The sequence below is a fragment of the Triplophysa dalaica genome, chromosome 19 (genome assembly GCF_015846415.1).
Source record: "Triplophysa dalaica isolate WHDGS20190420 chromosome 19, ASM1584641v1, whole genome shotgun sequence".
In the NCBI taxonomy this organism is placed as follows: Eukaryota; Metazoa; Chordata; class Actinopteri; order Cypriniformes; family Nemacheilidae; genus Triplophysa; species Triplophysa dalaica.
Window position 1 is genome coordinate 17,355,275 of NC_079560.1, and position 27,589 is coordinate 17,382,863.

General features: G+C 37.1%; 1 protein-coding gene across 1 annotated transcript; it reads right to left on the bottom strand.

Moving 5' to 3' along the window:
• Positions 1–1,850: 1,850 nt before the first annotated feature.
• On the bottom strand, positions 1,851–27,043 carry shroom1 (shroom family member 1). Its single transcript, XM_056731317.1, has 8 exons — positions 26,908–27,043; positions 6,976–9,518; positions 6,809–6,861; positions 6,149–6,604; positions 5,278–5,796; positions 4,582–4,696; positions 3,793–4,065; positions 1,851–2,695 (listed from the first exon to the last, which is right to left on the bottom strand). Exons 2-8 carry the CDS (start codon positions 9,391–9,393, stop codon positions 2,441–2,443), a joined length of 4,089 nt encoding a protein of 1,362 aa, XP_056587295.1. The 5' UTR covers positions 9,394–9,518; positions 26,908–27,043; the 3' UTR covers positions 1,851–2,440.
• Between the last annotated feature and the right edge of the window lie 546 nt (positions 27,044–27,589).

A 27,589-nucleotide genomic window follows, 5' to 3' on the forward strand; every position in this document is an offset into this window, starting at 1 on the left:
TGCGATATGCATGACCGCTTTTTAACCATTCTGTGTTTTAACAGAGCATGTTTTCTTGATGCTATTTGACTGAGGAAAACAAATACCGGTTACGCACCATTTAGTATTTATGTATTTAACACGAGGTAGCAATTAATTGAAGTAATGGATTTAAAATCCAATAAATACTTTTATTTATATAAGCGAATTTTTTTCCCGGACTTCTGTGCCATAAATAACACCAATACATTTCTTACACTATCATAACTTGAAAACAGAATGTCAACCGTTTTGAAAAAAGTCAAACTTACTTGATGTGCACAGTGAGGGAATGTCATTTAGTTGCTTTATTCACATTATAACAAAAGTAATGGAATTTCTGCAATCCACATAACAAATTAACTGGAAAGAGCCAAGACAATGTACACACTGCAAAACCACTAGAGGGCAGCAAGACAACATGGTCCAGACACACAATACTCAAAGAACACTCAAGCTTTCATTTACAGTAAATTTGATGGATGAGTCTCAAAGTGCATACAGTCCCAACCCTTTTACAATCCACATTCAGCAGGTCTTAAAAAACACAATCTGACTGCTCAGTGCCAGATCAATTGGAACGACGGTGGTTTACTTGTGTATATATATATACACAGGAAATAGTTTTTCTGTGTTGTTGTTAGGAGTTGTTTGTGTGGATAACTGGGTCTTTCACATGACTTAGGAATTTTTAGGCCATATAAACATGGACTTCTGACAGAAAAGACTCGCATAACCCTGAAAAGAGGCCGCACTCCGTACAAAGGCCAAGACAAATTATATTCCCCAGGAAACGTTTTAAAAATGTGGAGCTGGAGGTGTTCTAAGTTTCTTTTCATGGTAATTTTGGAAGGCTGATTTTTGAAGCTGGTCGGGGTGGTTTCAGAAAGTGAAACGGTTTCAAAAACATGTATTAGTAATAGACAGACATTAAGGATGATAAAATAAGTGGCTCTATAGGTACCATATGGGTTTTTATAAACCGTTCAATGCATTTATAGCCAACTATTTAATCTGTATGAATTGTAAAATCCAACCGTGCAAATTAAATAAATAAAAGATTAAATAAAATTGTTCAAAAATGATTAGATCCAATTCCAATGTTTGAAGTAAAATATTATCAAAGTATCACTACCATACTATCATAAGCTTGGACACCTGCTCATTCATAATTGTAAATATATTACATTTTTTAGTATACTTATGTCATCAAAACTATATTGACACACATGGCAGCATAGACATTATAAAGAGGAAAAACTTTAAAATAAATTATAACTCTTAGAGTTTAGCTTCTTTAAAGCAATCATCCTTTGCCTGCATTACAACTCTGGCCATTTTCACCAATTTCAAGGTTTAAAAAGCATCTGTGATGCATATTATCAAGAAGAAAAGGAAATTATAACTATTTGTTCCTTTAATTCTAACAGGTCTAAAACTGAAATAAATTTTAATTCAATTTTAAACGTTTTGTGTTGTAAAAAAATTAAAACATTTATAAGAGCAACAAGCCATCTGAGAACATGGAGTGCAGTCATTTTACCACAGTAAAGAGAACATTCCATCTAGTCTCTTATATGTTTTTTTGTTTAAGTTACAATCGACATTAAAATCAAATGCTGCTATTAAAGTCTCGATCAGAAATTTCACAAACAGCGCAAGTTGTTGTGACATTTGCCAGAGAACAGAGAAAGATGTGTCGGTAATTTATCATAACCGCATCAATTTTGCAATTCTTTACAAAAAACATGTTTGCATTACTGCTGATTCATAGTCTCAGTACACAGGTGTATGATGGCACTTAAATACAATAAATGTACAATACACCCCAGTCATTCAAAAGGTTCCACACCAAATGCAACTTTATGAGGAAAGTTAAGAACAGAATAAAATTCATTACTTTAAACATTAAATATATTCATCATGATATTGTCAAATGAAATTACTGGACAGATAAAAATCTACACTATGTTACATTATCAAATGCCACATAAAAACAATCAAGTCCAGAATAAACACATGAGAAGGATTGCAATAGAGTTTGAACTGTTCCTAATAAGTATATGTGGTTTAGTATCGAAAGTGCTTTTTATTTCTTTTTGGTCATTGTCTTAGAGTGCTCTCTAAGTAACAAACAAACAAATACACCTGAAAGGGCATTTTTATCCACTCACAACAAACCATACCTGGCATCTTAAAGCTCTCTTAAAGGTTTAAAAAGTCCTCTTAATATAATCTGCAGCATAGCGTAACTACAAATAACAGAGAAACGTCCCCGCAGAACACATGCTCATGCTTAAAAGGCACCTTTAGGCATTACAGACCCATGTAATAAACCAGCGCAACCCCATAATTGCCAATGGGAATCTGGGGATCTCTACTTCAGAATATTTGCAGGTCTGAGGAGGAACTGAACCTCTTTTCAACGAGGTATACTGGTCAATAAAGCCTCGATCTGTTCATCTCCCAGGCGCTGCTTCTCATCGAGGTCCTTCAGACGAATGAGCAGGGATGCCTTGGTCTGGACGAAACGGCGGTACTCCTGGAGCTGTGTGTCCGTTAGCTGCTTGGAAAGGAAGGCGGAGACCACGCGCTCCCGGCGGTCCAGGTTGTCCTTTAAGTCTTTGGCATCGTCCCTCTGTTTGCACAGCAGACGGTGGCGGTTATCCAATGATTGCTGTAAATTGGGGAAATCAGTATATTGTTGATGCATCAGAAACACAAGTTATTTTGCTTTCAGTTGTGAACACTTGACTTTGCCAGGTGTTTTCGACACTTCACAAGCACAATACTTAATGTCTCCAAAATGACTAATAACTAACAAACAAAATGTGGTGTATTTAGGATATTGATAAACTCGTATGAATAACTTAAAATGAAATATGATGTTTTTCAGGAGGGCATTATTTGCTTTGATGATGTTGAAATAGCTTCCACAAGAGGGCAGTCCAACTGCAAAACCCATCGAAACTACAGTGCAGTTTCGGTCATGCAGTGTTGATCCCAGCAACTAATCTGAACACATGACCAGATTTAAGAGAATACAGCTGGCTCTCATCTTCACACTGTTCATTTACAAAAAAACAAAGCAATTTCTAAAAAAAGAACGGACGGACGTGTTTCTTTCCCACACACAAAAACCTTTAGTACACAAGAAAAATGTTAAACAATTGGGGCCCCTCCTTGTTTTAACACTAGTTACTTAAACAAAGACACACCCAACATACCTGGATCATTTATGACTTTGAAGGTTTTGCATCAGCTGAATACTGACTTATGAAACAACAGGAAAGAGTGGCTTAAGCTGTGCCACTTTTGCTAAGGGCCAAGTTGAACAGTTGGAAATAATTTGCATATTTTAAATATGATTAAAATCTCTAATGCACAGTCCTACAATACAATTTTGCTTACCATATCTGAATGCAGTACTATTTGTTATAGTATTCGTACTAGTATATTTCCTGCATTTGACAAAGCAATTTACCCCACATCTATCATTGTAGAAATTACTAACTAATTCTTAACCTTTTCTGTGACTCAGTGGTTAGAGCATGGGCAACGCCAAGGTCACGGGTTAGACCCCAGGGGATTTTACATAGTCAGAAGCAAATGTATAGTACAATGCAATGTAAGTCTGACAAATGCATAAAAATGTAAATAAGTCTACATTTGAAAAACAGGCAGCTGTATATGATGATGCCCTTTCTTTTGTCAATATAGATGAGGGTGACACATTATACCACACTCTACCTAATGAAACCCCTGATAACTCACTTTCTCCTCAGTGTCCGTGGTGTCGTCCACAGTGCTGAGGGCGTTCTGTATGCGGGCCAGACGGGCTGACAGGCAGAGCAGAAGGCTGATAACCCGCTCCAGGTCTCCTATAAACTGTCTGTAGCGCTCCAGCTCAGCTGGCAAACAGCACTCTCGTACAAGAGTTTCTATAGCATCGCCTAGTTTCCCATTGTCCTTTTCCTCGACTCGAAGGGTGGAGCGAACTTCCTGTAGAGATGTCAAGCCCTCCTCAATGTGTGCTATTAGCTTTCTCTATATGTGAGAGGATGCAAGAAGAGACACAAACAAGACGTCTGTCATTCCAAGTGAAATTAAATTCTGTGACAAGTTTTCCAAAATTCCAAATTAAACAATTTTATTAGCATTTATTTGCAGAACATTGAAACGGCATATACTGGTCAAAATAACAAAAGGTGCAATGTTTGCAGATCTTGAATATTGCAAAGAAAAGAAGTTCAAAGTCATGTTAAACAACACAAAACTAATGTTTTACATGTATTTTAGTATCAGTTAAAAAATGAATATATAATGGAAAAGCCTGATTTTTGTCCACGGCTGTGGGTCAAAATTTGTATATCACTTCGCAATGCATCATGGGATATGTATTTCATTAACTCAAACCAAGTTCAAGTACACAGTCTTGTTCCTTTATTTTATTCAATTTAAATGTGCTCATCTCTGTGTTTTGTGTGGCCCATCAATCATTAATAAGGATTTGGGGAAATGACCACAAAAAATATGTTCAAAAGCAAGCCTGCTTAGTAGTACCTTTTTTTCTGTGACATCCGTTTCGGTGTTCCAGGCTTTTTGGTTTGTGGGAGCAGCATCATTGTTCAGAGATGAGGGAGATTTCAATGGTTTGTCTTCTACAAGCGTATCAGTGCTTTTTAAAAGACAGTTTGACAAAAACACAAAATTAACTTACATCCCAAGTACACACATAGCTCTTATGATGTACAAGTATGCTTTATGTTATTACCAAAAACATTTTTACATTAAACATCATGGACGTATAATGGACGTTTCATGTAAAGCGTGACTATCAGCGTATCAATTAAAAATACACATTAGCTTGGTTACAAAATACAACATTTAAGGCAACTCACTATTCATGGAAACAGTATTGGACATTAGCATGTTGCTAATAATAATTATTAAACACACAGTCCTGAGTATAATTGCACATTGAAATTTAATGGAATTAAACCACTTATATCCAAAAATATTTTTATTGTTGAATGATCTCTGTGACGTCTAACACCATCCTTGACAACTTTTTTAAAGAGCTAATCGCAATGCATTCTAGGATTATTACAGTTTGTAAAATAAAGAGACATGCCTGTTATACCTTAAAATGAAGGCAGCTTAGCAAAGTCGAAAATACATTAGTTTTAATAACACGCATATTTAAAAGCTAGAAAAAGGGTCAGAAAAGTTGTACATCATGTTTGACAAAGTAGTCACCTGTGTGAATGATTAAGTTTCTGCTCCTGTTTCTTCTTGTAGTGTTCCTCCATTAGAAGAGTATCCTCAGACAACAGCTGCTCCATCAGCATGAGGCCGGTCTTTCTATTGGCTATAGGATAAAGAGTGCAAGCTAATGATTGGTCAGCTGAAACCACCTCCTGAACCAGCACCTCCCACTCTAATTTCTGCTTCGGACCGTTCCCTTCTGGCACCTTGTTTTCGATCACAAGAAGTCTATCCTCCTCCTTTTCATTCCCATCTTCTTCCCTGTTGACTGCAGATATCCGGCTTGACTCTACATCCTGAATGTCAGGAAATGTTGGAGTGGGTTCTCTCTCACTACATGGAGTAGTAAGTTTTTTTTGAGGTTCAACAACAGTTGTTTCAGAAGATGGCCGACTCCGTGTCTCATTTATCTCAGGTATGGAGGTCCATAGATTGGGGACTGTTGTGATTCCATGACTTAGGGAAATATCCTGATTAGGGACATACTGACAAGAAGTGTTTTGCTCTTTGCTGCAATACACAAAAGGACATAAATCAAAATCAAGACAATCAAGACAAATTGTATTAAAAGTAATACTAGTACATATCTGCAGAATGAGCTGCACAGTCCTCATTTCAAAACCTGGAGATGGGAATTTGAACAAACTACCAATACAATTTTTTATGTAAATTATTGTCAGGAACATCACTTGCCATTATTGCAATAAAATTATCCAAGATGTAAGATTTAATTGAAATAACTAGTCCGTAGTCAGCTGTGATATATGCACACCTGAACCAAAATACAGATAGCTGTGTAGTGTGCACTAGCCAACAAGCCTAAGCTATGTAAATACATATTCAAAAATGGATTGGGATTTACCTTCCAGTTTCCAAAGTGATCTCATCTGCTTCAGTGGAACGAACAGACATAACTGTGTCATCTCCAATTTTAGATTCATCGCTGCATGGTGCCATTTGGATTTTATCCTCATAGGAGTATAAATGCTTTACAGAACTGGTTAAGTGCTGCCTCTCAGGGCCTGCCTGAAAGTCATTTGTGTGTTCTCCAGAGCTGAATAGCGATTTCTCTGTGTGAGTTCCTTCAGCAAGGAACGACACTGATCTTTTATCTTTACCAGACACGACCTGCTTTCTCTGGAGTTGGTCAAGCTGCTCTGAGCTTTTGCTGAGAACTTCAGGCTTTGAGGTCTTCGAGACACCAAGTTCCTCCATAGATTTTCCTCTTGGAGCTATCCTTCGTACCCGCCGGTCATCTGGTTCTGATACCGTATGACTGTGATACACTACTGTATCTTCCACTATTTTACTGTGGGCACTGAAAACAAATAAATGTATAATTGTATATATAAACGTATAATTAATGTATAATTTCTATTTAAGATCCCATTCTTTTAAAAAGAAAAACTAAGATTGAAAACAAAGTTGCTAGTAACATTAGTAAGGTTGAGCAGTTAGGGTTAAGAACTTGAACAAACCCTTATTACTATTATCCTCAATAACAGGATAAATAATATGTTACCTTGAAATGTCCTCATTATGAATGGTTGAAAACTCATCTGAATACTTCGGAACCTACGGAACAAAAAATGATGCTAATAGATTGATATGAAAAGATCAATGCCGGTGTTGACATTGCAGTGTAAACACCAGTGAATTGAAACTTGTATGAGCATTGTTTAAATATACCTGCAAACGATAAGGAGTCGAGGTGCTGCGAGCTCGGAAAAACTCAGGTTGTTCCGGCTGGTCCAAGAGATTTTCTGCAGAGGAAGACTTTCCCGCTTTAGTGGAATCCTCCCTCCAACTAGACTGCCTCGATTGGCTGCGGGGTTGAGCATTTACGAACTGAGCATATTTAACAGAACTTGACACTGAATCAAGAATTCGACCAGCAGAGAGAGGCCTGTGGAGCTTATTGGAGCCTGCGATGCTTGAATTATATCTAGAGCCAGAATCAGACAGTCTTCCTGCAGTTGAATTTCTGTGACTGGGCACTGGTTGAACATGCTGCTGAGGCTCAGTGACTTTTTGACCAGTTTTACGCTCCATGTATGCAGCCAAGGCTTTTTGCTGAAGGTTCTTCAGAGATGATTTGGAGAAGTTGGAGGCAGACATGGCACGTCCCCTTGTTTCAAACATCTTTTTCCTTGCAGCCACTAGTCCATGATCACCCTCTGAGAGCAGACCTTCACCTTCATTTCCAAGAGAGCGGCAGGTTATGTGAGCGGGTTCATCTGCCAGCTGGTGTAGCTTCTCAGGCTCAGAGTGAGACAGCTTTTTCTGATCCGCTGTCAAGCGTTTCCGACACCCCACCCGAGGAACCTGTGGCTGAGCAATATTCTGTGGCTTCTCCTTTTCAATTATTTTCACAATCTCCTGACTCAGGTCAGGTTCATGCTTCACATTTTCTTTTTCGGTTAGTTGATGCTTGTTTAGTTGGTGAGTGAACTTGTCTAAGCTGGGCTGCATTTTTTGTGATAGCGGACCAGTAGGAACAACAGAAAGCTTTTTGTCTGGCTGCTGCTTGATTCTGTGGGGCCAAGACAGTTGCAGATCTCTCCTTTTAAATGAAGTCTCCCTCAAAACCTTGGATTGGGCATCTTTCAGTTTTTCCTTGTAATACTTTTTATAGGAATCATCTAAGGTACCACAGAGGTAGGGAAAATCAGCTGGTTGTTCGTTAGATTTTGCGTTCTGTTGATGTTCACTGCTAGGAGAGACTTGCCCATCTCTTCCTGCCTTCTGCTTATCTTTGTCACAGTCTGGAATTTTGCTCCCCATCCCACAGTCATTTTTGTTTTTGAGCTTGTTGGTAAATGATGCCCTGTTGGCTCCTGTAAGGTGATATAAAAGTGGAGTGGTCTCCTTGCTGATCTTGTCATTTGGAACGTCCACTTGGGGCTGTCGCAAAATACTTGTCATCGGTTCATTTGTCTTGGGGTCTTCTTTAATCAAAGCAGGAGTCATCATATTGCCAACCAAACTCTCTTCTGGACCACAGTAGAAGATTGGATGGCTAGAGGAGTGATGTCTTTCAATTTCCTTGCTCATGATGACCTCTTCTACACCTTGGGAGGTCAGTTCAGACTTACTGGTTTGATTAATTACCTTGCTGTTAGGCTCCACAATGTCATTATGATTGCTAAATTTGAGTTCTTCTTGGTAAAACAGTCTTCCACTCGGACCATCTGGACAACTTTGTCTTCTACGCTGAACCGTATATGACCATTCACTGGAGTCTGCTATGCTTGCACTGTCCCCTTGCGTGACACTAGGCTCAGGAGAATTGAAGACACCAGTAACAAAATAAAATTGCCCTTTGTGGTGAATACTCCCACTGGTGGATTTCTGTGGCATATGGCAGGAGCTGACGTAGCATTGCTCCTCAACAGAAGGGCGACCATAAGCTGAATATGACCTTTTCCGGTGAGTTTCGGAATGACCACTTCTAGACTGCTGCACATGCTCTGGCTGACAGACTTGTAATGGCAGGCGATTCGGTTTTTGTGGCTCAACAGTCTTATCCACAAGGCCTTGGTTGGGTTGATCTCTCTGAAAATGCTGTGAAAACCCACAACCATAGACAGGCTCAGTCTGGACACCACATAGCTCCACATTTCTAGACTGCTGAGAAGTAGAAACGTCAGCAAGCTGTCCTTCAGGACTCTGTCGTGCCCTTGAATTTTCCAGGTTCTTGGTTGTTACAAAGCTGTCGAGGCGGGCAGGAGGTGGTGGGGGTGGTAAGGGATTTGTAGGAACTGTTGAACTTTGTTGCGCAATGGCTGCCATGGAACGGTAAATGTGGTCCATGCTCTTCGAATCCGAATCAAGAAAGGTTGGGCTGTATTTAGCTTTTGCATATTTCAAATCAGCGTAATGCAAGGTGTTTGACTGTAGATCATCCAGTAGAAAGGGAGAGGGGTAATCAGGGACTGTAGACCCGCCAGAGAATGAGCTATAGGCAGAGTCCCCTTTGCTGTGGTGGTTGGTGTACTGATCAATACTGCCGCTGGACTTTGCTGGTGAAAGTCGACTGACTGGAAGGCTTAGAGGGTGTAGGTCAAGATTACTCATTCTCTCGAAGTGGAAATGATAGGAATCCATCCGGACTATGAAGAAGAATTATGGACCCAGGTGAAATGAAGTGAATAAGAGACTTGGTTTTTGAATTTATTTCTTCATCTTCTCACTATATTCACCGAACAGAAGCCACAGGAATCTGGCACCACCTAAGGGAACAAACACACATTTGTAACAATGGTGTGAAACAACAAAGGCTAAACATGGCTGTATTTTAATGTTGACCAATACAGATAGTTTCGCAATTACAAGTATAACATGTACACTAAGGAAAGTTTTTTTTGAGTTTGCCAAAGAATATTATATTTTCTTTAGTGAGTTTGAACTATGGCAAAATGTCACTACTATACAATGTGTTAATGGTTCAGAAAATGTTTATACGGACATTACCTTATAACTCTGTGTGAATTACTTTAAAATAATGTGTTTGAATACCGTTCCAGGTTATTTCAGTGCAGCACTCTGAAGCCGAAATCTGATTTGAGCCTTCAGTCAGTTCATTAAAAATTCTTTAACTCAAAGTTCGTCTTTGATCTCTATTTACCAACCCACTCTCCAGATGATTTAAAGTGTAAAGATCTTTAAAGGAAGCTCATATGCTGAGAAAATGAGGACAGCGATGCATCAGATGGTGAAGTGCGAAATACTGATTTCAGGACGAGCCCCACTGATGTAGTTTCTGCTTACTGAGGAAATATAAATTGTTTTTTTAGACAAAAGTAAGAGAGATATAAAATATTGACAAAAGGCATAACCATCAACAATGAAAAGTATGTTAATGAAAGTCCTGAGGATCAGAGTGGATAGGGAGGGAGTGATCAAAAATGCCAGGAATGCAATTTTAACCACCAGCAAAATATTTCAGAAGTAATCATGTGATAACTTTTAGATGGATTAGGCACTGATGACAAACCAACACTGATGAAATAAAAAGTGTTGGGTCTCAATATGTCCATGCACGGTCTTTGCTTGAAGAACTCCACAAGACAGAAATGAGCATCCCAAGTTTGAACCTTTGTTATCTTAGATACTAATCCTTTACAACAAACAATTACATAAGTCAAGTAATAAAATATAAAAGTAATAAAAACTCAACGATGCGTAATGAGAACATTATGTTCTGATTACATATTGCAGTACAGACACATGGGGGATGTGGAGGAAGTGATCTGGGCACAAACACAGAGAAACATCAGAGCGGAAGGAAGGCAATGCAAGCTAGTGACAAAATGCACAAGAGCTAGAGGAAACAACATAATTTTTCTGTTTTTCATGTATCTTACAAGAACAATAATGTTTAGGAGTTAAAAGATGTCCACTTCTTTACTAGTAGTAAGTAGAAGTTGTCAAGTTTCTCTAACCAAAGTAAGAGTTTGAAAAAACACCCTCTAAATTCCAGAAGAGAGAAAAGTGCTGTAGTTTTAAAGTATTTCAAATTCTCTGCAGGCACGTCCTGGAAAACAGAGAGGAGTTTCGCTCCGATTGTGTGCTCAGCCAGCGCAGCAAATCTCTCCTCAGACAAACGGCAGGAGGAAGGGCCTCCATGCCTGTGACGTCCACCCTGCATGTTCACAATAGGTGCCGCAGAGGGAATATTTCACTGCTGATAATGGCGTCTGAGGAATGAAAAAAGCCTTGCATTCCTGACCGGCTACAGAATAAAGAGGGCCCCGATGCCATTAATTCCAGAGTCTTCTGCACAGGGAGAGATGCCAAGCAAGGGGGGCAGACTTTTCAGCACAGGCCCTCTCAGAGATGGGCCGATCCCACTCCCCCACCCCTCTTCTGTACTGTAAAGACTTCATCATCCAGCACATTATCCCATTCAAAATCATTTGAGCTGGTAGAACACATAGAACTGACGTAGAGCCACTGTTATTGTGCTCCACAAGAAAAGAAACCTCACAAATGAGATCTTGTTAACATCTCCATGGTTTCTCTTACACAGTAATGAGATTAAATGGAGAACACATAGAAACTTTTGCTCAAGACTTAGAGTTTTAGAGATATTAGCAATGTCTCAAACTGTGCTAAGAGTGTGCAATGAAAACAATGGTCTCATTTGCTTGCAAGACGCATTAAAAAAATTGTCAATATAATAATGGAAACCCAGCAGAAGTTTGTGATTAATGTATTTTCTTCAGAATGAGGAATCCCCTGCAGGTGCACACACAACACTGTTGTAATTGCTTCTGCCACTCCCTCCTGACATCTGAATGTGCGAATTTACAAAGGCCTTTGACAAACAAGAGCAAGCTATTCTTATCCTTAAATACTCAGACCTGATCTAGTATCCACCTGCTACACACTTTGGGTGAATGAGCAGGTGATGATGGTTTAGGTGTAATATCTTTACAATAGACTAATTCTGGTTACAAACAATTACCACCACTACTCACGTTTACATCAACCCCTAGTGATGAACCGAAATGAAAATTCTGGGCAGAAGCCGATACCAAATATTCAAAATACACTTGGCCGAAAACCAATACTGAAAGCAAAGAATACTTTAAAAAACATTTTGAAATAGTTTTTTTAATTTGTAATAATTACACACAATAAAACATATTTTAAAACGATACAAAATATATAATTTTTCCTTGGTCATTGAAACACAATGAAATGTAGCTTTTTTAACAATCACCTAAACGTTGTAATAATTATTCTAGAATAATCATAAGCATATCAGGAGTCATGCATGATCTCCGACAATAAAGAAAAATAAAGCCAGTCACGCACAGTCCTTTCATTTTCTGTCCGCTAGTTTTAAGCTTTTCTTGTTACATTTATTAGTTTTAGCCTTTGATGCGCTTACATGATCCTCCTTTAATAACAGCTAAGCACTGAAATGAGATATTTCTGATTTTATTTCGGCCTATTTTTCCAATTTCGTTTCATCTCTTTCAACAACCATTGAAATATTAGAAGTTTCCAAAATCAGACATCTTTTTCGACATATTAAGGCATCACGGTTATGGAAAGATAAACCCTTGTAAACAGAATCATGCATGATTTTCCCAATAGTTGTGTAATGACCTCAAAACAGGAAATGTTCAGGTTCGGTCAAATCAATGCGGGGGATTAAGTCTTGTCAAATGTATTATTATTGAAGAAAACAAAATAGCCAGTTTGATATGTGCAGTATGGACTTTCCTCCACCAATCCACATTGTATGACACAGAAAAACAAATAAAAGAGAGCAATGTGTTTGCGTAGCAGGAGCACAAACAAATGCACTCTGGTTGCCTAAACGTGATAAGGAGATTTTGGTACCTCACAGGGTGGAATTTAATGACTTTACAGGGGTACTTAGGAAGTGCTTAGTTTTTAAGCATGACCACCATTTTTCATTCTGCAACCAGACCAATGGTGCTTCTGGGAAGTTCATATTTATAAGTTGGGAAGTCATAATTACAACTCGTGTATTTTTGTTGTAGAGAAAAGTGGATAAATTAAGTAGCATGTCAATTCTATCCAGGCAATCTATCTGGCACTTCTGTTCTTGCCACCATTTATTTGCTTGCAAATCTTTATAGGTTTGTAATGCATTTGGCCATATTTGGCCCTCCAAAAAACGTCACATGCCAAAAGTGTGGAAGCACTGAAAAATGGAGGTCAGAAGGATAGATTATGTATTATATTTATTTGGCATCATTGTATTTCTGAAGTCTTCAAGGGCTCCCTGGTTTTAAAACTCATGCCCTACGCTTTTCTTGTCACTCATAAACATCACATTTTTTTATTAAAATGAGTTTTATGTTGACTCATATAATAAACAAGCACCACCTAGTACAGATTTATGTACAATTCTGACCCAGTAGTTGAGACTGGTGTCTGGGATTATAAGGTACATATACAATTCAGCGGTTATGATCCAGACTATGAATGGTATATAAAGCAGGATCAAGATCCAGACTATGAATGGTATGTAAAGCAGGATCAAGATCTACAAAAATTTGCACTATATGGCAATGTTCCAGGAAAGTCATTGGAGGGTTAAGTTCTTCAAATACATTGCCTATACCAAACTGTTCTATTAACACAACAGTGAACAATATTCCTTATCAATCAATTCTTTCGAAAACATTCAACTGTTTTAGTGTGTAGTATTTTTCAAGCCATAGATTTTTTTAATAATCTTTATTAAAACAATCCTGTGTTGAATCCACAATTAGTAAATATTTAGCCAATAAGATGGTTTGTGTCTTTTATAGATGAGACTCCTGAGCCTGATGGAAAAAACCCAAATCCTGAAGTCGTTCCTCTTGAAGTAACAGTGAGGTCAAGCAAACAGAGCTTACTATACTGTACCAAGTGTCAGTTAAACAGAAGGCTGGTCACGAAGGCATTTCTATGCAGTTGCTAGGCATTTCTGGATAGTAGCTAGGTGGTTGTTTACCGCAACCACAGATGTCTATCCCATATTCTACAACTCAAAACCTTCCGACGCTGTATACACAAACAAATTCTACATCGGTATATCTTGTTTATTGGTACTGTAAGACTGATTTGCTTAGAAAAGTAAAAGCACATCTCTGCTAAACAAGTCACTGTCTCCGCAAATAGGGATGGGAATTGAACGATTCCGATTCCATTATCGATATTGCTTATCGATCCGATTCCTTATCGATTCTCTTATCTATTCTCATTGGGTGAGGGAATAAGTACAAATTTGTTTGTTTGTATTAACTCGCTTTATTATTTGATAAGAACACAGCACATACTCAGAGTATACACAAATTATGTGTAGCAACCTCAGAACAAACCTAAAAGTAGGCTACAAAGTAAAGTCCAGGGACCTATAGAATTTTTCATATTCATCATTGGTCCAGACAAAAAATAAAACTGCCATTTAAGTGCCATAAAAACACAGACTAAACAGTCAAGGAAGAGCTTGTGACAGTGACAATGGAGATTATTATTCATATAGTAAAAGTTTACACAATGAAATGGCGCTCGCATGAACTAAATAGAGAAGTCACCTTCGGCATTAATAGCAGATGACTGCTGCTTGACTCACTTGTTGTTGCTGTGTCGCTAAGTAGTAGTGTATCAAACACGCGACAGTCCTGCAAATGGATTGCGTGCTGTGTGGCTAAATGTTTCTGCATATTGGAGGTTGTTCCTCCCTTTGCCGAAATTAAACTTTTACAGTTGTTGCAAATGACCGCATTGGCGTCTTTTCTAGTGAAATATAACCACGCTTAAGATCGCTTCTGCCTCGATGACATGTTTGCTGCGTAACCAAAACAACGCAGCGCGTGTGTGAGGTCATGATGATGACACATTTGCAACGAGCGGAACCGATAAGCGGAATCGTTAAGCAGGTACGCTAACGGTTCCAAGCAATCGATTCACTAGGCACCGGTTCTAAAGAAGAACCGGTTCTCGGTTCCCATCCCTATCCGCACATATCTATAGCCAAACTGTTCATGATTAGTTATTAAGAAGTGATGAACTTTATGATTAAGGCTTAAGTTTCCTGGTTTATAAATGATTCTCTCCCCAAAGGATAGCATTTACAGTTGAAAGAAAAAGTATGTGAACCCTTTGGGCTTACTTGGATTTCTTCATAAATTGGTCATAAAATGTGTTCTGATCTTCATCCAAGTCACAACAATAGAGAAACACAGTCTGCTTAAACCAATACCGCACAAACATTATACGTTTTCATGTTTTTATTGAACACAACATGTAAACATTCATAGTGCAGGGTGGAAAAAGTATGTGAATCTTTGGGTTTAATAACTGGTTGTCCCTCCTTTGGCAGCAATAACCTCAAACAAACGTTTCCTATAGTTGCAGATCAGACCTGCACAACGGTCAGGAGAAATTTTGGACCATTCCTCTTTACAAAAGTGTTTCAGTTCAGCAATATTCTTGGGATGTCTGGTGTGAATCGCTCTCTTGAGGTCATGCCACAGCATCTCAATCGGGTTGAGGTCAGTACTCTGACTGGGCCACTCCAGAAGGCGTATTTTCTTCTGTTGAAGCCATTCTGTTGTTGATTTACTTCTATGCTTTGGGTCATTGTCCTGTTGCATCGTCCATCCTCTGTTAAGCTTCAGTTGGCGGACAGATGGTCTTAAGTTTTCCTGCAAAATGTCTTGATAAACCTTGGAATTCATTTTTCCATCGATGACAGTAATCCGTCCAGGGCCTGAGGCAGCAAAGCAGCCCCAAACCATGATGCCCCCTCCACAATATTTCACAGTTGGGATGAGGTTTTGATGTTGGTGTGCTGTGCCTTTTGTTCTCCACACATAGCGTTGTGTGTTCTTTCCAAACAACTCAATTTTGGTTTCATCTGTCCACAGAATGTTTTGCCAGTAGTGCTGTGGAACATCAAGGTGCTCTTTTGCAAACTTCAAATGTGCTGCAATGTTTTTTTTGGACAGCAGTGGCTTCCTCCGTGGTGTCCTCCCATGAAGTCCATTCTTGTTTAATGTTTTCCTTATTGTAGATTTGTCAACAAAAATGTTAGCATGTGCCAGAGATTTCTGTAAGTGTTTAGCTGACACTCTAGGATTCTTTTTCACCTCATTGAGCATTCTGCGCTGTGCTCTTGCAGTCATCTTTACAGGACGACCACGCCTAGGGAGTGTAGCAACAGTGCTGAACTTTCTCCATTTGTAGACAATCTGTCTTACCGTGGACACATGGACATCAAGGCTTTTAGATATACTTTTGTAGCCCTTTCCAGCTTTATGTAAGTCAACAATTCTTGATCGTAGGTCTTCTGAGAGCTCTTTTGTGCAAGGCATGGTTCACATCAGACAACGCTTCTTCAGAACAGCAAACTCAAAACTGGTGTGTGTTTTTTATTGGACAGGCCAGCTTTAATCAACACATCCAATCTCATCACATTGATTGGACCTCAGGTTGGCTGACTCCTGGCTCCAATTAGCTCTTGGAGAAGTCATTAGCCTAGGGTTTCACATACTTTTTCCACCCTGCACTATGAATGTTTACATGTTGTGTTCAATAAAAACATGAAAACGTATAATGTTTGTGCGGTATTAGTTTAAGCAGACTGTGTTTCTCTATTGTTGTGACTTAGATGAAGATCAGAACACATTTTATGACCAATTTATGAAGAAATCCAAGTAAGCCCAAAGGGTTCACATACTTTTTCTTTCAACTGTATAAGCACAGCCCTTTGCAAACACTGGAGATCAGTCAAAAAAGTGGGCAGGAAGTAGGCCAAAATGCAATGACAGCTAATAATATAGTGGCAAAATGTCTCCACCATCTTCCATTTCAAAGGTGAACTAGAGCTGTCTGATGTCCAACTTTCTTAGAATGTTAAACATCATAAAGCACTAACATTGTAAGAATCTCATTCAATAATGCTCTCTCAAAAGTAAAGAAAGAAAAGGCTGATTTCCAAATTATTCAAAGTAGAGCTGAAGAGGGTAAATCTACTTTTGAAAAAGACTAATTCAGAGAACATGGCATTTCAGAAATGGCATTAAAAAAACTTTAACCAGAGTTGTCGGAGCCAAATTACGACACACTTAACACTGTCTCACAGAGGTAACAGGACAAGGTGAATGAACCCTTGTAACAAAAGACAGTAAAGGGATGTGAAGAACCATCAGTAAGGAAATCTCCTACATATAAGAAAGGGTAAATGTACCCCTTGGAGCTTGATGTATAAACTAGCTTTCAACAATAGCCAGGAAGCAACCTAATTTATACTTGTCAAGGTCTCCAAGACATTTCATGATGTGCTAGGCCACGAAGACCAACTTCAAGCAGGAAACCATTGTCACCCAGGATAAGGATACTGGAAGATAAAATTATCTTTTCATTAACTTTATATCACAATTAGAATACAAAACCAGGAAAAGAGGAAAACAGAGATAGAGGAAGGTGTGTTCCTTAGGGATAGAGGTGTCAGGATAAGGAAATTCAGCTCAACACAATCTTTTCTCAAGGGACATTACATAATCTAACAGTTGTATGACATCACATGTGGGGATCATCGAGATCCAGGAATCAAGAGAACAAAAACGACTTGATCATTCACATGGATGAAACCTGGCCTCCTTGCTTGCTAAAAACAGGAACATAAAACACCTTAAGTTTCCACCTTGCGCCATGTTTGAAATCCGAAGATGTAGAAAAAACCTATCCATATAGCAAGATGAATATTCCTTTTCTGATGCATCTGAAGGCAATTTTAAAGAAATGCCTTTCTAAGATTTCATCAAGCTGTAATAAATTGCTCAGTTTTTCCTTTTTAATAACCTGTCATACAAGACTATTCGAAATCCACATACTTTCAGATGAATACAATTATTTTTGTCTTCTTAAATTTTCTTACCTGTTTCACACAGAAATCTGTCACAATGCAGAAGTAAAATGGGTTGTAAATATTTTCTACATTTTATAACGTAAATTAAAAAAAATATATATATTGGGTAAAACGTATCATCCTACAAAAAGGCATAGATTCCTTAATGTGTGTGGAATCACAGTTAAAAGCACCTATGTCTGCTACTCAAGTTTTTCATTGACATCACGTAAACTTTAAAATGTAAATATCTGCACAACATTCATATATCAGGACTTGTAAACAGCTACCAGTGTTTTCACAAATATGTGAAACAACATCCAGGTATCATGTACTTCAAAAAGAAAGTGCTTTAAAAGTCCAATGCGGTCAGGTGTTAACACAAGTGCTCAAATTACTAACCCTTCTCTGCATAAATGGGCTGAAAAGTTAAAAAAAACAATAATAGATTAAAACAATAATACCATAATAAATTCTACATATTTCAGAATAGCATTGAACAATTCAAAAGGGATATAGGCCTATTGGGCTAAAATGGAATTAGTCTCTTGTAACAAACACTCAGTATTGTTGGCGAGTAAGACCTACAAAACCTTGTAAAACTCATATTTTCTTTAAGCCATCTAGGAACTCTTAATGGTTTCTTATCAGAGATGAAGTGATTGGGACGGGATGGAATGTGCAAGATAAGCTTAAACAGGTCAAGCCGGGGAAAAAGCTGATTTACACCGGAGCTGTTCACAACTACATTTGAAATGTGAAGTGTGCAGTTACTGTATTTGCTTATCAAGAAACTTCAAAAACAGACCTAAGGTGATTTTTTCCCAAAGCATTTTCAAAACATTGCTCGGTTAGTGTTTAGCCCCCTGACTTCCTTAACCAATGGAGTGAGCTGGGGGCGGGACTATCTGTATGCTCAACCAATGGAGTGAGTATTCAGGAAACCTGTTTGACAACAGTCTTCTGTATTACCAGTTTAAAGATGCAGGTGGCACAGAAAAACAAAGATATGTCGTTCAAAAGCAGGTTACAGATAATATAATATTATATAATATAGACGGTTTCATCTCTACAACATGACGTAACTGCGCATGCGCTCTTTTGTGACTCCAACTGAACTCCCGGTACACATTCACAAACAATAGAGTAGTCTGTAGATTATTTCTGATTAAAATCAAAAGAAACCGAGAAGAAGTGTTACGTTGCTAAACTTTTCTCTCCAATATTTTGAATTTAGACTCTGATACCAAGCTCAACCTCTAGATGTCAATGTACCATACGGTTTGTTTAAATGTGACCGAACTACAGGACCCATTAAACAAATTGTTTATTTAATAAAAATAACATGCAACAAAAATCAACAAATCGTTAGTATTACTATACAGTAAAATAATACTATAAATTAATTTTAACATAAATAAAATAAAATACTAGACAAACAAAAAACGGAAGTTAACCGAGGGTCTGTTGGGCATGTGTATGATGAAACGGTCTATAATGTTACATAATATTATATACGTAATATACATTTTATGTGGTGTTTAACAGAATAATGAATGTCCATACATGTATGTTTTTTATGAACCTTTAAAAGTAATTCAGAGCTATGTGAATTGCACTTGCTTTTGTTAACAGCCATCAGGGCAAAGTTTCATTTTATTCTACCTTTACCTTACAAATTATGGAAGCCTTGTCTCAAAGAAAACACAGAGAAATACTGCAAGTCACCATATGACATGCCAAATGCTGTGCCAGTCAAATCTCAAATATTTTACAAAACATTTGGATCCTTGCAACCTCAAAGACAAAAATCTGCCAGGTGGACTCTTCTGGTTTTGCAACACTGTTGGAAAATAAGCTGGAAAGCAGATAAGTAACTTGATCTGGGCAGTGGAAATTGTCAAAATCTAACATTACATTCACAGAGAGGACATGCCAGGTAGAGATGCTATCAGGTGACAGAGACCTGTCAATCAAACTCAGCACAGTAACTTTCAGCTGACTAGTAACAAAGCTGATATAATTGATGGTATATCAAAAAAAAATTCATTATTTCATTAAGACAACAAAGACAAAAGTATCTGCACCCGTTTATTTGTTTTGTCTCTAGAGTTTAGAAACATTTGAAAAGTTCTATTTGTTAACCAAAACTGACTCAGTTTTGACTCAGTACCTCATAGATTTTTTTTGCATTTTTGTTGGCTAACTGGTGCTGGTTCCCTCTACCCGAGAGTGCTACCCTATGCATTTTTTACATAGAATTTTGGAAGATTGAAAAAAAACAAGCTCTGTGATTAACAAAGTTTATGATGTTTACATGTTTTGTCTATCAAGATAATCTTTACAAATGAACACAACATTTGTTATTTTGAAGCCAAAATACAACCGTCAGAAGTAAAAAGCTAAAACGATGCTCTAAACAGACTACACTTAAGGTCTCTCGATATCAACGTCACCACCACCAAGCCTCCGACAACTCTTTCAAACTTTTATTTTTAAATGAGTTCCCTGGTAAGTAATAACTTAAACTTGAATTCGCATCTACGTTTTACGGTTTTAAGAGATCTGTGCCCATGTTGCATTATTTGTGAGCTTTATATTCACAATAACGTCTAACGTCCCCGCCAAAAGAAGAAGTCGCTTTTATCCACCGTTTTATGAAACAATAAGGCTTTAAAAAAAAAAAAAAAAATTAAAAACATTTGGCGATTTACCAAAAAGCCTTTAAAAAAAAAAAAAAAACATAGACTGGAGAGATGGAACCGGAAGTCCTAAAATGCTAACAGGTTTCAGGGTTTTGCCTTTAAACATAAGCTCCCTATTGGCAAACAATGCTTAACTCAAACAGGCCAAATATTTAAGTGGTCAGATCTTATAAATGAAAGAAAACGCTTGATAAAAAATAAAACTTTTAAACTTTGTAAAGAGATTCTCATTTCGCTGGTTTGAAGATTTGGTTAATTATTGAGACCGGCCCTAGAACATCACATATCATTTGCCTTCCTCAACAACTCAACTAACATCAGAGAGCCAGTGTCATGTTCTTTACAGTCTACCAAGATCTACGATAAGATGGTTAAAAGACTTTATTAATTTTCTTAAAACAAAAAACAACTTCCCATTCCATTCTTATGATTTTGGGCTGAAATATAAATCATATATTTCTTCAGGAGAATCATCCAAGTGTTGCTCTCTGGCTTCCTTTACCTTGAGATTGTTGACAATCATTGTACAGGGCAAACTTGATGCGATGTAAATAATTTGTAACCAAAAGGTTTTTCTATATTATAATGACTACATAATACAAATACCATCTTACCGCCTGATGCATACTGTGCAGTGTATACTGTAAATAGTATGCCATTTACTGTTTCAAAACATGTAAAACAGTAGTATTCACTCTGGTCGCATAACCTCATTGCAAACTTAATTATGCAAATGGTGTCCAGTTATTTCAGTCACCAATAAAAAAGTTGTTTGCTTCAAATATTGTGTAAAAAAAATGCATTTTGGAAGCCTGATCAAAATGTTTGCCAACAAAAGAAATACAATTAATATTCATGGTTGTTAAATGGAATGTCAAGCTAAGCGCACTGCATTATGGTATAAAGTATTCAGTGCAAAGTATCCTGAACATTTGGACAGCTGTAGTAGCAGCTGTAGGTTCTTTATGTATAAAGATGATCAGTTTACTGTACAAAGTTAATCAGTTTACTGTACAGAATATCCATACAGCATACTGCTGGTATAGTTAAAGTACTGTGGTAGTATTCAATTCTAAGCATAGCTGTTAGCTTTAGGTCAGCTCCTACCAACAAATAAAAAGGTAACAAGCATTTAGTTATTACAAGCAAAAATAAAGCAGGTACTGTGCAAGACATTTGCACATCTGAAATTTGACTTGCAAATGAGAACCGTATGATCACCTGAAAAAAACACATACAGTACGTGTCCTTTAAATCTGATATAGTGAGTAGTGGTTCTGGTTGATGAGATACACACTGTTTTTTTGCTGACAACTTTGAGAAATATTATCTAGGCAGATCTGACCGGGGGATGTTTACATTGCCTTGCTGTCCATTACTGGTCAGGCATAGCTTCTGTATGCAGGGACCTGCCCTTCTCAGACACAGTTTGCCCGCACTGTTTCCCCTTGCACTGCATAATATCTGAAAAGATTTCTGAGAATTGGAGATTTTGAGAGATATATGGAGGATCTTGGCATCAAAGATGTGCTAACCTGAAAAGATTGGCTTTAATACTTGCTGTTCCTTTTCGCTTCGTAGGATGTTTGAAGTTCAACACAAAGGCTTTTAAGATAAATGGTGCAATTAAAACCTTAATATAGAAGGTATGTGATCATTTTCTTCTCAGAAATGTTCTTAACTTCAACAAGTCACAAAGAAGAGCTATTCAAGCAAGTACGCGGATTAAAAAACTGTCATATTCTTTGTCATCGTTTAACAAAGCATTACAAAAATTGTGCATCGGTTTGTAGTAAGAACTACTAATTATATTAGATAAACTATTATCTCGCATGAAATAAAACAGGAAATGAAGGTGGGTGATTCTCTTTGATTTTCTTAAAAACACTTGAATCAACAAATTCCCTTTGTTAATTTAAAACAAGGTATGACATATTTAAAGGCATTCATTTCAAAACTTTTACTGACAGTTTAACACGATTTTATTTAATTTTCTTTAATATTACAAAAAAGAATTTAGGATGCCTAAGCAAGTTTTTATTAATCATATATAATAAGAAATTAATGAATTATATTTTAATAGATGTAACATTTCTTTAAATGTGGAAAACTACCTGTATCGGTTAAAAGAAGGTGAAAAGTCATGAGAATATTACGTTTTTAACTATAAAAATATAAAGTAATTTGTTAACATGTTAGCAATTTAAAAGGTACTAGATGTGTTTCTTCACATAAAATCAAACTTAATGTAAATATCTTTGTGTGCGTTTAAAAGTCTTTAAAAAGCTTTTTATGGTGGATCAAAAATCAGTCCTGGACACTTCTTTCTTCCACTATTTCTTCATTTTTATAATACATGAATATTCTGTCAATAATTTTTTTGAGAACATCTAGTAAAACATCCAATTAGGGGTTGGAATCTTTTGAAATCTCTCGATTCGATTCATATTGATCCTAGGGTCACGATTCGATTAAAAATCAATTCACAATTTTTCGATGCACGTTTCAAAATCGATTCTCGATTCAAGAACAATTCTTTAATTGAATCAAATTTCGACTTGATATATATTATTTATCTATATTTTATTACAATATGTGGTTTAATGTTACTTTTATTGTTCCTATTTGACTGTGATGGACACTCTAATCTGTCCGAGTGACGCAAAATCTCTTGTGGTTGGCTTCCGTCTATTTAGTACGACCACAGCACGTTTAAATACCATGAAAAAGATAAAAAATCATAAGAACATTGAATCGTGATTCATACATGAATCGATTTTTCTCCCACCTCTACATCCAATAGCTTTTTCACAATGTTTTAATTTTACTCTGTTTAAATGACAAATTACGGTTATGAAAAATTCAAGTCTTTGAGTTTCAGTGGTTTAGTGAGAATCACCCAGGTAGATTTAAACTTATCAAATGTCTGCACAAGCCGTCTGGCCCACTTTAACAATAGCTTGAAAGCTTTAATTTTCATTCAATGTGACAAAAATTACACACAAGTTCCATACTATTTTGTATCCTTATCATTAAAAGCACAACACCTGTTGAACAAAACACACAAAGATTGCCACAGTTTCAGCATTTGCGAACTTTGCTACCTGGCATCAACTGAGAGGTGCGGGAACTGCAGAGGGATAAATAAATAGAAGTGGGGGGCAGAGGAGAGATACCCAGGAAGAAAATGAAACAAGAGAACGAGTGATAAAGTGATAAAATGTCAAAGTGAAATAGCCCCTGTGTTGCTGCTGCTCACTATTTGCCATGGGACGAATATCTTAAATATTTTAAACTTCATTATTTTAATGGGAGACGCATAATTGAACTATTGTACTGAGCTATTGAGAGTAGTTCCAACTCATCTGATACATTCTTTGGTGAGGCTGAATCTTGCCTTGTGACAGGGATGTTAACTAATTCCTCAATGAGGGGATTGTGTTATGTCTTCCAGAATTTTTTTCCAAGATTTGCTTTGCTGTCAATGGACCGTTTATTTGATAAAACAGTGCTCCGATATCAAAGCGAAACCCTTAGACCTTTATAATGATTTATAGTACGTGAAGAATAAAACCATCCTTTTCATTAGAATGCAAGAAAACTTTTAAAGTCTGTTAATAAAAGCATGTGGGGCCCACCTACCCACCTGACTCACTTCTACTCAAAATTTTAAATTCACTATTTAAAATGCTAATTATTCTCTAGGAATTGATTTTTAATTAACTTGTCACAAAATCTATTTTCCTTAGCAGATTTCCCATAATGCACTGCGCACTGCAATCAAGCGAGTACATTAATGTCAGACGTGTCATTGTCCTACAGTGAGCTTTTGTCATGCTTGAGCACTCAGTGAAGCTGAAGAAATACGTCACATTCTGCAGGAATTCTCCCGGGGAGCCGATGTTTAGTCGTTCCGATCACACGGTTCCTTCTTTGTGTTTTAGTTATACACAACTCTCTCACTTGATGAATTACAAGTGGGTCAATTTATTGAGAATGGTGAATAATAACAATACTTTGAGATATTTATTTGTTAGTGGCCTATTTTAGGCGCCATCTTATATCACTTAACTTAATTATTAGTCTATAATAACCTTTAAGAAAGTTTGTTTTTAAAATTCATGGGGCTGCCTTGGACAACATGATATTATTTGGGTCCAATGAGCAGAATATGGTATGAAGAACCTTAATAGTCCCCCTCTTCACACGGGATGACACTCCAAAATGCACCCCTTGGCTAAAATCCTGATGCTAAGTATAAAACCTCCATGTGAAATTTGCAGGATGAATTACTTGTGCCAGGTAAATCATTAAATTAATGTAACAAAACCCAAAGGCTTACAAAAAAAGAGATCTAAGCCACAGTTAGGCCCGGTTTCATATATGCAGCTGTGTTTAAGCCAGGACTTTGCCTAAATTGAATTAATATATTCGCTTTTATGAAAATGTCTTTGAAGAGTACATTACTTGTGAGCATCTTGAGACGAAACAATGGCACTGATATATTTTAAGATATTTCTGGGCAAGTTATATTCAGTGAAGGTCACATATTCCTTTTAGTCTGTGACTAGCCTTAAGCCTTGTCTGTGAAACCGGGCCTTTAAGATCAGAATATCAGAGAAATAGAGTTGTGCAGGTTCTTCAGTTTTAAAGGAACCACAAAGAACCATATATCTCTTTACCAGCATATGCTGCAAGATGCTGCATGTGAGATCATCATAGAAAGATCTCTATTTCCCCAAATTAACAACTGGGACAATCCATGTAACAAAAATGATAAGAATGTTAACCTTGACATGATACTGTTTGACTATCCTTCTTCAGACAAACGTCAAGCAAAAATGTGGAAGAGTGTACTTAAGTAAATGAGGACTTTCATTACATGGAAAACAGCGTCCAATACATTCATTAACATTCAAGTACATCTTAACAATTGTTTGATGGCGCTATTCATTACAAGAAGAGCTCAGGTGACTTTGCTATAGATCGGTTTACCCTCAAGCCTGGCTTTATTCTGCCCCACCCGGAATCGCAATTGTAATGCAACTGACAAAACCATGTGACATATTCCATCCGTGCTAGCATGTTGGCATTCAAAAAAGCGTGAACAGACAACTTATTTGTCATTATCATTTTAAACTCGCAACAATACGCCAGCAGTTCAGAATAACTAGGTTGATTCGTGTGAAGGGCAAACAGGTTTGTCATAGTGAGCCTGGATAAACCAGTTTGCATTGTTGATATGTAAAAATAACTTAACACCCAAACAATTGGATTGATCAAGGTCTTCACTCAAAGGGCTGCAGCTGAGAGAGATTCTCAGAGCATGAGTTATACACGTAGTTGTGGTGCTATTGTATAGTGTTTATTAGCATAATTGCACCTGTCGCCTGTTCAACAGAAGCATTGAATTGATCCATTTTGTTGATAATGAACCATAATTATGATGCAATGTTTTATACATTCTATGAATTTGGAAGGAGTGTCTCATTGGTAACAAATGCAAAAAGGTGGGCAATGTGTTGAGTTTGTGTGTGATCTGTTCTTTTACCATGTTTGCCACTTAGTTCATGGAGCGGCTGGGTTTTCGTCAGCAGACTGATAGGGTTTCAGCATCTGGACAGACCCTCGTGTCTAGTTTCCTCTGAACAATGCATAGCTATACTGTCACCTTTCACCATTCTAAATTCATCCTTCAATTATAACTATGCCAAAGGCATGTTGAATAATTCAACTCCACCATAATCCATTCGACAGAAGACAGTGATGCAACATATTTGTTACACAGATCTCATGACAGAAACACATGCCAAAATCCCAAACGAACACAACCTTCTCAGCCCTTTCTAAAGTATTATACTGACAATATCAGATAAACATTTAATAAAAAAATAAACTGGTTACATTAGCCCATTAGTTAACTTTATTTGTTAAAATAAACAAACAATGGAAACACTTCAACAACATTTATTAATATTGACAAATGTCCATTTTAACATTTACAAATATATTTTTAAATCAAATGTTGTACCCGGAAACATGATGCACTATGAACGAACATGAACAACTGTTTTTGTACTAACTTACCAGTGTATTGCTCATTGTTTTTTTTGTTGTTGCTAATCTTAATTAAATATTGTTGAGAAGTATTATTAATAAATCAAAATACTAAATGTATATAATGTGGTAAAAATATTTGATTTCTTTCGTTTTTAATGAGTTTTATTCATGGTCAGATTTGTTCTGCGTGATTACATCGTTCCCAGGTGGGACAAAGTCCCAAACATAATGCACTTGAGTATTAAGAGTCCCATTGTGTAATAGTGTTAGAACAAAGACATGTATGTCTTTTTAAAACCCATCCATTTCATCATCACAGGCTATAATAGAACTACCGTAGAGTAACTTAACGTATAATATATAACCTCTCGACACATTTATTGTCTAAAGAGAGACATCATCGTGTCCACCTGTTGCTGAGGGGTTTCAAAGCGATAGCAGCACTTTAAACAAATAAATGCGAGAGCCGCTTACCTGAAAGCTTCTGTCAGGATTTATTCCGCACGAATTAAGTGTGTTTCACTCAAAACCAGCGTTTTAAACACATCTCTGTGTGTCCTCACAATTTAAACCTCACCACAGCCACTGCCACCTCTGTACTGACTAGTAACTACATAGTGCTGACGTAAAACATGAGCTGACCAATCCGCGAAAGAAGGGCGGGGTTAAAGTTGGCCCTGTTTAGAAAAACATTTAAGGCCGTTTAATAATATATAACCTAAATAGGATAGTTTGATATTTCTTAACTGCCCACCATGGCTCAGAAAAGAGTAAATACGAGAAATTTATAAAATAATACTATTTTTATTTAAAATTCATCCAGAGGTCACGTGTGTTAAATATGAATAGAACTAAGAAAACACTGGATTTGCTCTGTGTAAAAGTTATATGAACTAAATTAAGCTAAAACATACAGTGTGTCACTTCCTCATCTTACAACAGTCATGAGAATGTAAACCAATTGCAATTTGAGTGTGTTGAAACAAGTACTTTTTATGCCAATGTTTAAAGTTCAAAATCGATCAATGTTTCCATTGACACTCAAAACTATTGGAATGAATGGGAATTAGCAAATGTAAATCAAAACACCACGTATTACCACTAAATGGAGTACCCGTTGTGATTAAGGACTACCGGTTTTAAAGAGTCTTTACAA

Bases quoted from the DNA above. Each gene is read 5' to 3' on its own strand.
- shroom1 (XM_056731317.1), bottom strand. From the start codon at position 9,393: ATGGATTCCTATCATTTCCACTTCGAGAGAATGAGTAATCTTGACCTA. The intron at 6,605-6,808 runs GTAACATATTAT...ATTTGTTTTCAG, and splicing joins CATAATGAGGACATTTCAAG to TGCCCACAGTAAAATAGTGG. The intron at 2,696-3,792 runs GTGAGTTATCAG...CCCAATTTACAG, and splicing joins CCACGGACACTGAGGAGAAA to CAATCATTGGATAACCGCCA.